The sequence below is a fragment of the Taeniopygia guttata genome, chromosome 29 (assembly GCF_048771995.1).
Source record: "Taeniopygia guttata chromosome 29, bTaeGut7.mat, whole genome shotgun sequence".
Classification (NCBI taxonomy): domain Eukaryota; kingdom Metazoa; phylum Chordata; class Aves; order Passeriformes; family Estrildidae; genus Taeniopygia; species Taeniopygia guttata.
Window position 1 is genome coordinate 4,863,361 of NC_133054.1, and position 12,484 is coordinate 4,875,844.

General features: G+C 45.9%; 1 protein-coding gene across 1 annotated transcript; it reads right to left on the minus strand.

Moving 5' to 3' along the window:
* Positions 1–1,014: 1,014 nt before the first annotated feature.
* On the minus strand, positions 1,015–6,226 carry HOXC11 (homeobox C11). Its single transcript, XM_041711594.2, has 2 exons — positions 5,497–6,226; positions 1,015–1,247 (listed from the first exon to the last, which is right to left on the minus strand). Exons 1-2 carry the CDS (start codon positions 6,137–6,139, stop codon positions 1,015–1,017), a joined length of 876 nt encoding a protein of 291 aa, XP_041567528.2. The 5' UTR covers positions 6,140–6,226.
* Between the last annotated feature and the right edge of the window lie 6,258 nt (positions 6,227–12,484).

The window sequence follows — 12,484 nt, forward strand, 5'->3', positions numbered from 1 at the left end:
GAAAAAAATCAGGAAAGATAAGAAAAATAAGGAAAAAAATAAGGAAAAATTAGGAAAGAAACCCAGGGAAAAAAAAAAACAGGAAAAAATCAGAGAAAATCTGATATAATCAGAAAAAATATCAGAAATTAATCAGGAAAAAATCAGAAAATAATCAGGGGGGAAAAAACCCACAAAAACATAGAAGAAAACAGGAAAAAAAATTAAAGTATCTGAAAATAAACTGAAAAAAAATCAGATAAAACCAGAAAAAATCAGGAAAAATAATTAAAAAATAGGGGGAAAAAAGCAGAAAATAAAACAGGAAAAAATATGAAAAAAAATCAGAAGAAAACTGGAAAAATCAGGGGGGAAAATATCCGAGAAAAAATGCCAGGAAAAAAAAAGTCAGAAAAATTCAGAAAAAAAAAAAATCAGGGAAAAAAATGAGAAAAAATCAGGGAAAAAATCAGAAAAAAAAAAAACAGAAAAAAAAATCTGAACACACAGAAAATCAGAAAAAAAATCTGAAAAGCCAGAAAAAAAAAGAAAAAAAAAAAAACAGAAAAAAAAAATTTACAATCCAGGAAAAAAAAACAGAATAAAGCCAGAAAATATCAGAAAAAAATCAGAAAAAAAATAGCCACGAAGAAACCAGGACAAAACCAGAAAATATCAGGAAAATAAAAATCAGAAAAAAAAAAAAAAGAAGAGAAAACCACGAAAAAACCTTGAAAAATCAGAACAAAATCAGGAAAAAAAAAAAAAAAAGGAAAAAAATCAGAAAAAAAACCCAGAAAAATCAGAAAAAAAAATAATTAAAAATCATTAAAAAACCAGAAAAAAAAACCAGAAAAATCAGAAAAAATTAATTTAAAAATCATTAAAAAACCAGAAAAACCCCAGAAAAATCAGCAAGAACTGAGGGAAAATCGGGACCAAAACGGAAAACCTCTCCAGCCCGAGGCCGCCGCTGTCCCCGGCGCGGCCGCGGCTCGGGGCGGTTTTTGGGGGGAATTTGGGGGATTTCGGGGCTCACAACAGGGGGTTCCCGGAGAAGAACTGGAGGCGGTCCCGGCTGAGCTTTTTCTCCTTCATGCGGCGGTTCTGGAACCAGATCTTCACCTGGCGGTCGCTGAGGTTCAGCAGCCGCGAGAGCTGCAGCCGCTTCTCCTTGTTGATGTAGACGTTGAAGAAGAACTCGCGCTCCAGCTCGCGGATCTGGAACTTGGAGTACGGGCAGCGCTTCTTCCGCGTCCGCGGAGCGCCTGCGGGGAAATCGGGGTGAAAACGGGGAAAACGGGGGTTGGGGGGGTGAGGGGGGGGGGGAGAGGATGGGGGAGGTGGGGGTTAAAAATGGGGGAAAAATGGGGAAATTGAATGGGGAATGTGGGGTTTGAAATGGGATAAAAATGGGGGAGTGTGGGGTTTGAAATGGGATAAAAATGGGATAAAAATGGGGTAAAAATGGGGAAATGTGGGGTTTGAAATGGGGTAAAAATGCGATAAAAATGGGATAAAAGTGGGATAAAAATGGGGGAATGTGGGGTTTGAAATGGGGTAAAAATGGGGAAAATAGAATGGGGAATGTGGGGTTTAAAATGGGATAAAAATGGGGGAATGTGGGGTTTAAAATGGGGTAAAAATGAGGGGATGTGGGGTTTAAAATGGGATAAAAATGGGATAAAAATGGGGGAATGTGGGGTTTAAAATGGGATAAAAGTGGGGGAATGTGGGGTTTAAAATGGGATAAAAATGGGGGAGTGTGGGGTTTAAAATGGGATAAAATGGGATAAAAATGGGGCAATGTGAGGTTTAAACTGGGATAAAATGGGATAAAAATGGGGGAATGTGGGGTTTAAAATGGGGTTAAAATGGGGGAAATAGAATGGGGAATGTGGGATTTAAAATGGGATGGGTGGGATGAAAATGGGGAAAATAGACTGGGGAATGTGGGGTTTAAAATGGGATAAAAATGGGGAAAATAGGATGGGGAATGTGGGGTTTAAAATGGGATAAAAATGGGGGAATGTGGGGTTTAAAATGGGATAAAAACGGGGAAATGGAATGGGGAATGTGGGGTTTAAAATGGGGAAAAATGGGGAAATGGAATGGGGAATGTGGGGTTTAAAATGGGATAAAAACGGGGATTCAGAGTGGGGTGCGTGGGGTGAAAATAGGGAAAATAGAATGGAAAATTCATCATTAAAAGGGGATGGGTGGGCGGAAAATGGGGTAAATAGGCTGGGAAATATGGAATTTAAAAAGGGATTAAAAATGGGGTTTCGGATTGGGGTGAGAATGGGATAAATAGAATAGAGAATATGGAATTTAAAATGGGATAGGTGGGATGAAAATGGGATAAATAGACTGGGAAATAATTAAAAAAGAGATGGGTGGCCCGAAAAAATGATACATTTCCTGAAACAATAGATTATTCTAAAAGGGATTGGTAGCCCAAAAAAGGGAAAATATACTGGAAAAAAACCCATAATTTAAAAAGGGATGGGTGGCCCGAAAAAGGGATAAATAAACTGGGAAAATCAGTAATTTAAAAAGGGATGGGTAACCCCCAAAAAAGGATAAATAGCCTGAGAAAATAAATTATTCTGAAAAGATGGATGCCCGAAAATGGGATAAATAGCCTGAAAAAAAAAAAGTAATTAAAAAATAGATGGGTAGCCTGGAAAAGGGATAAATAGCCTGGAAAATTAAATTATTCTAGAAGGGATGGGTGGCCCAAAAATGGGATGAATATACTGGAAAAAAAGAATGTAATGGGTAGCCCAAAAAAGGGATAAATGATCCCAGAATGATAAATGATCCCAAAAGGGATGGATAGCCCAAAAAGGGATGGATAACCCCAAAAGGAATAAAGAATAATTAACTCCAAAATGAATAAATACCCCACAAGGAATAAATAACCCCAAAAGGGAAAAATACCCCAAAAATTCATAAATACCCCAAAAGGAATAAATATACCCAAAAGGAGTAAATACCCCAAAATGAATAAATAACCCCAAAGGGAATTAATACCTCCAAAATGAATAAATGCCCCATGAAGGAATAAATACCCCAAAAGGAAAAAATACCCCAAAAAAGGAATAAATACCCCAAAAGGAATAAATACCCCAGAAATTAATAAATACTCTGAAAGGAATAAATAACCCCAAAGGGATTTAATACCCTAAAAATGAATAAATACCCTAAAAAGAATAAATACCCCAACAGGAATAAATACCCCAAAAATGAATAAATACCCCAAAAAATGACTAAAAATCCTGAAAGAAGAACAAACCTCAGAATGAAGAATTACCCCAAAAGGAAGAAATCCCCCCAAAAATGAACAAATAACCCCGAAATCCGCGGGGGGAGCGGCAGAAATTTGGGATTCCTGGGAGGGCGCCCGGAGCGCGGTCAGGGCGGATTTCTGGGGAATTTCCCGGCCCGCGCGGGGATTTGGGTGGATTTGGGTGGATTTGGGCAGGTTTGGGGTTTTTGGGGAGCAGAGCCGGTTTGGGGTGGGTTAAACCGGGTTTGGGGTGAGTTAAGCGGGGTTTGAGTGGGTTAAGCGGGGTTTGGGTGGATTAAGCGGAGTTTGGGTGGGTTAAGCGGGTTTGGGGTGGGTTAAAGGGGGTTTGGGTGGGTTAAGCGGGGTTTGGGTGGGTTAAGCGGGGATTGAGTGGGTTAAACCGGGTTTGGGGTGGGTTAAAGGGGGTTTGGGGAGCAGAGCCGGGTTTGGGGTGGGTTAAGCGGGGTTGGGGTGGGTTAAGCGGGGTTGGGGTGGGTTAAGCGGGGTTGGGGTGGGTTAAGCGGGGTTTGGGGTGGGTTAAGCGGGGTTGGGGTGGGTTAAGCGGGTTTGGGGTGGGTTAAAGGGGGTTTGGGGTGGGTTAAAGGGGGTTTGGGGTGGGTTAAACCGGGTTTGGGGTGGGTTAAGCGGGGTTTGGGTGGGTTAAGCGGGGTTTTGGGAGGGAAGGGATCAAAGCAGCGCCGATATCAGCGCGGCCCGATTTAGGTCGGGATTAGGGAGCAGAGCCGCGGTTCCGCACCAGTTTCTGATTAACTCCAGCCCCGCCACACACGCGAGGGACGGGAATCAAAGCCGGGAAATTCGGGATGGGATCCTCGGAGGCGCCGGGGAGGCAGAACATCCCCCCTCCAAAAAAAATCCCACCAAAAAATCCCAGAAGGCAAAGCAACCCCAAAAATAAAATACCGCCCAAAATCCCAAAAGGCAGAACATTCCCCCCAAAAAAATCCCAACAGGCAAAGCAACCCCAAAAATAAAATACCCCCAAAAATCCCAAAAGGCAGAACATTCCCCCAAAAAAATCTCAAAAGGCAAAGCAACCCCAAAAATAAAATACCCCCAAAAATCCCAACAGGCAGAACATTCCCCCAAAAATCCCAAAAGGCAAAGCAACCCCAAAAAAATCCCCCCAAAAAACCCCAAAAGCAGGACAGCCCAAAAAGCCATCCCAAGAGGTTGAACAGACAAAAAAATATCCCAAAAAGCAAAGCATTCCCCCAAAAAAAATCCCAAAAGCAAAAATTCCCCCAAAAAACCCCAAAAAGTAAAACAGCCTCAAAACCCCATCCTAAAAGGCAAAACAGCCCCAAAAAAATCCCCAAAACCGCCCCAAAACAGTCCCGGATTCCTGGAGCGGCGCCGAGGCGAAATAAATAAAATAAGATCAAATAAAATTCCTGAAATGAAATTTGAAATGAAATTTAAAATCCGGTTTCGAGGCGATCCAAAGGGAAATCCTCTCCTGACAAAGCGCGGCTCGGGAGGGGAGGATGCGCCTGGAAAAACGGGGGAAATTCTCCTTTTTGGCCCCAACTGCGGCGGTTCCTCCCTCAGCCCGGCCGCAGAGGGCTCGGCGGCGCGTTTTAATTAGAAATTAATTTAAAAAGCATCCCCAAAGCGCGGGAAGCGGCGGGGGAAGCCCGCGCGTTCTGCCCAATTGCCTCTCACCCTCGGCAACCCCGATCCTTTAAAACGCCCGCCTAAGTTCATGATCAAAGTTAATATTTGTCACCGGCCGCGCTTTTAAAATTTCACAGACTCGCGGAGAGACAGCGCGGGGACGTGGCCGCGCTTAACATCCCCGCTTTACGTTTTATTTTCCTTTTTTTTTTTGTTCTCTCACCGCCTTTTTTTTTTTTATTATTTTCCCTTTTTTTTCTTTTTGGTGGTTTTTTTTTCGCCATCGTAAAAAAAAAAAAAATAAATAAATAAAAGGGGAGAGAGAGAGAGAAAGAAGAAAGCGCTTCGGAGCTTCTCATAAAATCCTGGCCGCGCTTATAAAACTGCACATAAAAAGCTCGGCCGGGCTGGGTCTGCCCCGGCTCAAACGCGGCTCAAACGCGGCTCAAACCCGGCTCAAACCCGGCTCAAACCCGGCTCAAACGCGGCTCAAACGCGGCTCAAACCCGGCTCAAACGCGGCTCAAACGCGGCTCAAACCCGGCTCAAACCCGGCTCAAACCCGGCTCAAACCCGGTTTAAACCTACTCTGCGCGCCGCTCTTGGAGCCCTCCTTGGCCCCCGACGAGGAGGACGCCGAGGCCGAGCCGGGGTTGGCGTTCTCCTCCTCCTCCTCCTCGTCCTCCTCGTCGTGCGCGGAGCCCCCCGCGCCCCCCGCGCCCCTCTCGCCGCCCGCCCGCTCGGGGCTCTCCAGGAAGCGCTCGAAGCTCTGCGGCAGCGCCGAGTTCTTGGCGGCCGCGGGGTAAAACCCGGGCGGCGGCGGCGGCGGCGGGGCGGCCGCGGGGTGCTGCTGGTGCTGCTGGTGGTGCTGGTGGTGGTGGTGGTGGTGGTGGAAATTCTCGCTCTTCAGCAGCACCTCGGCGGGCGGGAGGCACTCCCTGTGCATCAGCTCCTCCGCGGAGTAGCACGCCGCGTAATTCCCGCGCGGGTGCCACTTCCCCGCGGGCTCCAGCGCGTACGGCACCTCGCGGGGCAGGTTGGCGGCGTAGGGGTAGGAGATCTGCCGAGCGGGCCCGAAGGAGGGCACGGACGGGAACTCGGGCACGTAGTAGGTGCAGCTGGGCAGGTACAGGTTCCCCGCGCGGTCCCCGAAGTCGCCGCCGCCGCCGCCGCCGCGCTCCTTGCGCGTCTGCGAGGGGCAGAAGTTGCCCAGGTTCACCGAGTTGAACATCCTGGCCCCGGCGCTGCGGAGGGGCTTTTTTTGGGGGTTTTGTTTTTTTATATATAAGCCGCGCTGCTCGGGGTTGAGAGTTTTTTTTTTTTTTCTCCCTGAGCTTTTTTTTTTTTCCCTGAGCTTTTTTTTTCCCTTTTTTTTTTCCCTTTTTTTTTTTTCCTTTTTTTTTTTTTTTTTGTGTGTGTGTGTGGAAAGAGCGGGGGAGGGAGGGAGGGGGGAAAGCGGCGCGGAGGGTGAAAAAAAAAGGGAATTTTGGGGAGGCGAGGATGACGCGCGCTCCGTCTCAGTCGCTGTTGAGCGCCACGTGATGCCGGAGTAGAAATTGTCATTTATTTGTCATTTATCGGCCGGAGCGCCGCAGGAGGGGCGGCCGCGCTGGGGTAAGAGCCGGGCCCGGCCCCGGCCCCGGGGCGGCGGGAGCGAGAACCGGCCCCGGCCCGGGGCAGCTCCTGCTCCGGGGGCAATTCCTGCCCGGCCCGGGGGCAATTCCTGCCCGGCCCGGGGGGCAATTTCTGCCCGGGATCGGGGGCAATTCCTGCCCGGCCCGGGGGCAATTCCTGCCCGGCCCGGGGGCAATTCCTGCCCGGGATCGGGGGAAATTCCTGCCCGGGATCGGGGGCAATTCCTGCCCGGCCCGGGGCATTTCCAGCCCCGGGGGCAATTCCTGCCCAGACCGTGGGCAATTCCTGTTCCGGGGGCATTTCCAGCCCGGGATCCGGGGCAATTCCTGTTCCGGGGGCATTTCCAGCCCGGGATCCGGGGCAATTCCTGTTCCGGGGGCATTTCCAGCCCGGGATCGGGAGTAATTCCTGCCCGGCCCGGGGGAAATTCCTGCCCGGGATCGGGGGCAATTTCTACCCGGCCCGGGGGCAATTCCTGCCCAGACCGTGGGCAATTCCTGCCCGGCCCGGAGGCATTTCCATCCCGGGGCCAGGGCTAATTCCTGCCCGGGATCGGGGGCAATTCCTGCCCGGGGGCATTTCTTGTCCTGGGGGCATTTCCAGCCCAGCCCCGGGGGCATTTCCAGCCCCCGCCCGGGGAACTTGTTGGGTTTTTTATCCCCTCCTTTCTTGCTCTTTTTTTTTCCCTTTCTCCTCCTATTCTCGCGTTTTGTTTTGTTTTGTTTTGTTGGGTTTTTCTAACCGTGTTTTTCCTCTTTCCCCCTTTCTTCCTCTTTTTCTTACTCTCTCCCTCTCCTCGCTCTTTTTCTTTTCCTTCCAGTTTTATTCTTGTTTTATTCTCCTTCTCCCTTTCTTCCTCTTTCTTTCTGTCTCCTCCTCGTTCTTTTCCTTTTATTTTCAATTTGTTTTTGTTTTTTTCCTCTTTCCCCCTTTCTTGCTCTTTTTCTTAATCTCTTCTTCTCCCTATTTTCTCTTTATTTTCCTTCAATTTTTCTGTTTTTCCCCCTTTCTTCCTCTTTTTCCGTCTCTCTCCCTCTCTTATCACTACTTTTCTTTTTCTTTCAAGCTTTTCTGTTTTTTTTCCCTCTTTTCCCCTAAACCCAAACCCTAACTCCTTTCTTGCTCTTTTTTCTCTTCTTCCCCTTTCTTCCCCTTTTCTTTCCATTCCCCCTTTTTACTCTTTCTTCTTTTTCTCTCTCCCCCTCTTCTCACTCTTTATATTTTTATTTTTCTTCCAATTTTTCCCTTTCCCCCTTTCATCCTCTTTCTTCTCTCTCTCCTCCCTCCCTCTTGTCGCTATTTTTCTTTTTCTTCCAAGTTTTTCTGCTTTTTCCCCGCTTTCCCCGTTTCTTGCTATTTCTTCCCCTTTTATTTCCTTCCCCCTTTTTGCTCTTTTTCCCTCTCATCCTTTTTTGCTGTTTCTCATTTTCTTCCCTTTTCACCCATTTTTCCTCTCCTCCATTTTTTCTCCCTTTTTTCCTTTCTCCCCCTTTTTTATCCTTTCCCTCCCTTCTCGCTCTTTTCCTTTTCTTCCTTTTTCTCAATTTTCTCTTTTTTCTTCCCTTTTTTCTTTTTCTTTCCCCTTCCCTTTCCCCCTTCCCTTTCCCCTTTTTATTCCCTCTCTTTTTCCCTTTTTTCCCTCTTTTCCCCCTCATTTTCCCTTCCCCCCCCCCCTTCTCCCTTAATTTTCTCCCCTTTTTTCCATCTTTTCTCCCTTTTTCCCCATTTTCCTGTCCCGCCGCTTCCAGCGGGGTTTGGCGCTCCAAGGGCTGGAAAATCCCAATTTTATCAAGATTTTAATCACTCTGATTATTCTAATTTATTATTCCCACCCCTGCAAAAGCTTCAGGCAGCTCCATAAAACCTCGGGAGTTGCAGGGGGAACTTTTTCTGCAATAAACGGGAATTCAGCGAAATTACAAATCCCTCTCGGCCGGGCGAATTAGCGCTAATTAACGAGCCCCTAACAAACGCTAATTACTCCTCTGCGCGTGCTTTTGATGGAAAAAATTCCACTCCAGATCGCGCGAAGTTTCCCAACTTTAAACCCGGAGCAGGCCCGGCGATTTAAAATGTATTTTACATGAATTTTAAATCCATTTTAAATGTATTTCAAATGAATTTTAAATGCACTTAAAAAGAATTTTAAATGAAATTTTCAAATGGCATTTTAAATGATATTTTAATGATATTTTTCATTGTTTTAAAATGCTATTTTTAATGAATTTTGATGCGGATTTCGCGGTTTATCCAGGAAAATAAAGGAAATGAAATCTCTGCCTGATCAATATTCCAAAGTCTCCCTTCTCCCTGAAATATTTATCCCGGTATTGAATATTTCATGCGCGGGTTTATTGTCAATCAATGGCGGCGCTTCCCTCGTTTAGTCCCGAATTAAAATGAAAAAAAAAAAAAAAAAAAGAGAATTTTGATTAAAGTCGTTTGTCTCGCGCCTGGAATCCTCTCTGATCCCCGTCCCGCTGGAATTTATCCCGGAAAAAAAATCGAAATATCGGAGCGCGGCTGGATATTGGGTGGGTTCGCCTCGGAATTGTCCAAATTTAATTTAAAAACAGGGATTATAATTTAAAAGAATCGTTCGGGAAAGGGAAAAATCTGAATTTCCTGCGGGATCGGGTTTTCCCGCTTCATTCCCGCAGCTCCGGAGGAACAATTCCCTGGAATAATTGGGGATAAATCGGGTTTTTCACCTGGGTTGGGATTTCTGAGCCTTCCCCGATGGAAAAACTCAGGAAATTCTGGTGTTCCTGAATTTTTTTCTATCAATCCAGCAGGAAAATTTAAGGGGAAAAAAAGAGAAATTTCAGGAGCACGAAAAGTCTTGACGGCCGCCGTGGGGGTTCGCTGAGATAAAAAATCGAGATAAAGTAACAAATCCACCCCAAATAATCGGGATTTCACCCCCAGATCACCAAGATTTTACCCCAAAATTACAAACCCACCTCAAATAATGAGAGTTTCACCTCCAAATAATGGGAATTTCACCCCAAAAGAACAAATCCACTCCAAGTAATGGGAATTTCACCCCAAAATAACAAATCCACCCCAAAATAATATGAATTTCACCCCTAAATAATGGGAATTTCACCCCAAATAGCAAATCCACCCTACAATAAAGGGAATTTCACCCCCAAACAAAGGGAATTTCACCCCAAAAGTGCTCTCCGGGCTGGCTCCTCCTGTTCTCCCCAATTTAATTCCATTTATTTTGGTCCCATCCACCCGCAGTTGGGTTTTTTCCCATGGGGGTCGCCGAATTTCAGGGAAAAAAGTGGTAAAAATGGGAAAAAACCTCCTCGGAGGAGCAGGGCAGCGGCTGAAAATCAAAATATCCCGAAATTCGGCAGCGGTGTGGGGGAAAAAAAGGGGAAATTTTTGATTTTTTTCTGGAGCGAAGAGGAGAAAAATCCCGGGAATTGCGGCAGCGCCTCCCGAACCCCGAAAACCGGGAATTCCGCCCGGAATTTTGGGGATTTGTTGGGAATTCTCGGAGTCCGCGCCCGCCTCGCTCGCGGCTTCCCAGCCCAAATAATTCCCATTAATTTCGGGCTTTCCCCACCCTTTTCCTTTGGCTTTGTGCTCCCCGTTCCCATAAAATCCCTTTTTTTTCCTTTTTATAAGGGATCGGGGCGGGCTGAAAACACAAATAAATATCCCAGGAATTGCGGGACGAGGGTTTTTATCCCAATAAAACTGGAAATAAAAACCGAAATAAAAACAAATAAAAACCCGCCACTCCAAGACGGAATCCAGGAGTTTTTCCCTGTTCCTAATCCCATTTTTTCAATCTTTTTATGGCGTTTTGGGGCAAAACTTTTAATTAAAGTGTCAGCGCGGCTTTAAGCGGGGTTTTTATGGGGCGATATTAATCCCGGACTCCGAACTAACGATCTTCTGGGATTTTTTATGAGCTTAATTATTATTTTTTACCCCCTGCAATTCCCTCCTCTGGAGCATCTCCCTCTAAAATGGGAAAAAAAAGGTTTAAAATTCACTTTTTTTGGGGATTTTTAGACCCCAGGGGAAGCTCTGAGCGCGGGTTTTTAACCAGAGGGGGAATTTGAGCTCGTCCTAAAATCCTGAAACCCCAAACCCCTCCAAAAACACCCCAAAATCGGAGCGGGGAGAATTTGGGGGGTTTGGGAGGGAAAAAGGATTTAAAGCCGAGCCCGGGCGTGGGGCCGGGGTTTAAAGTCACGTTTTGGGGTTTAAAGTCACGTTTTGGGGTTTAAAGGAGGGTTTTGGGGTTTAAAGTCACGTTTTGGGGTTTAAAGGAGGGGTTTGGGGTTTAAAGTCGGGTTTGAGCATTTTTAAGATGGGTTTTGGGGTTTAGAGTTGGATTTAAAGTCCGGATTTGAGGTTTCGAAGCCGGGTTTTGGGGCATAAATGGGCGGTTTTGGGGTTTAAAGGCAAATTCGGGGTTTTAAAGGTGGGTTCGAGGGTTTAAAGGCGGGTTTTGGTGTTTAAAGGGAAATATGGTATTTTAAAGGAAGGTTTGGGGGTTTAAAGGAGGGTTTTGGGGTTTCAAAGCCGGGTTTTGGGGCATAAAAAGGAGGTTTTGGGGTTTAAAGGCAAGATTGAAGATTTGAAGGCGGGTTTGGGGGTTTAAAGGCGAATCTTGGGAGTAAAAATGAGGTGTTTTGGGGGTTTAAATTCCGATTTTGGTGTGTAAAAAGGGTTTTTATGGTGTTTAAATTCGGGTTTTGGGGTGTAAAAAGGGTTTTTATGGTGTTTAAATGCGGGTTTTGTGGTGTAAAAAGGGATTTTTTTTTGGTGTTTAAATGCGGGTTTTGGGGTGTAAAAAGGGATTTTTATGGTGTTTAAATGCGGGTTTTGGGGTGTAAAAGGGGGGTTTTTGGGGTTGAAATGAGGGTTTTGTGGTGTAAAAAGGGATTTTTTGGTGTTTAAATGCGTGTTTTGGGGTGTAAAAATGGGGTTTTTGGGGGTTGAAATGCGGATTTTCGGGTGTAAAAAGAGATTTTTTGGGGTTGAAATGCGGGTTTTGTGGTGTAAAAAGGGATTTTTTTGATGTTTAAAAGCGGGTTTTGGGTGTAAAAAGTGGGGTTTTTGGTGTTTAAATGCGGGTTTTGTGGTGTAAAAAGGGATTTTTTGGTGTCTAAATGCGGGTTTTGGGTGTAAAATGGGACTTTTTGGGGCTGTAATTTGGAGTTTTAAAGCCGCGTTTAGGGTTTGAGGCAGCCCTGAGGCTCTCGGGGCGGTTTTTGGGTTTAAACCGGGCTTAGGGCGGGATTTGCCGCTTCCTGCGGGGCCTCAGCACTTGAATTTGACCACCAGAAGTGACCGCCATAAACCCGAGCGGGGCGGCGGCGGCTCCGATTCCCGGCCAAAAAAACACAAAAAAACGGGCAAAAAACCCAGGAAAGCAGGAAAAAACAAAACCCCAATAAAATTTAAGCACCGGGAGCGGTTTAATCCCGGCCGGGCAGAAAGGGCAGCAAAGCCGCGCTCGTGGGAATGCAGGGAGAGAGGAACTCGGAAAAGCCAAAAAAATCCGATTTTTGGGGGTTTGAAAGCCCCGAGTGCAGAAAATTGAAGTCCCTCAATCGGGAGATTTTTATTTTCCCCTTTTTTAGTGTTTTTTTCTTTTTTTTTTTTTTTTTTTTTTTTCGGATGCCTTTTGCACCATTAAAGGTGGAAATTCACTTTTTTTATTTTTTCTCATTTTCACAACTGTGGGCTGCTCTCCACCACAAAATTCCGCTGGAATTCCCCTTTCCCCCACATTTTCCTACCAAAATTTAATGCAAAATTCACATTTCCCCTCTTTTCCTACCCAAAATTAATGCAAAATTCCCTTTACCCCCCTTTTTCTTCCCAAAATTAATGCAAATTTCCCGATTTCCCCCTGTTCCCACACCCGGGAGCTTCTCCCACCCCAAAATTCCCCCCAGAAATCCCC

Bases quoted from the DNA above. Each gene is read 5' to 3' on its own strand.
- HOXC11 (XM_041711594.2), bottom strand. From the start codon at position 6,139: ATGTTCAACTCGGTGAACCTGGGCAACTTCTGCCCCTCGCAGACGCGC. The intron at 1,248-5,496 runs GTAGGTTTAAAC...ATTTCCCCGCAG, and splicing joins CTCCAAGAGCGGCGCGCAGA to GCGCTCCGCGGACGCGGAAG.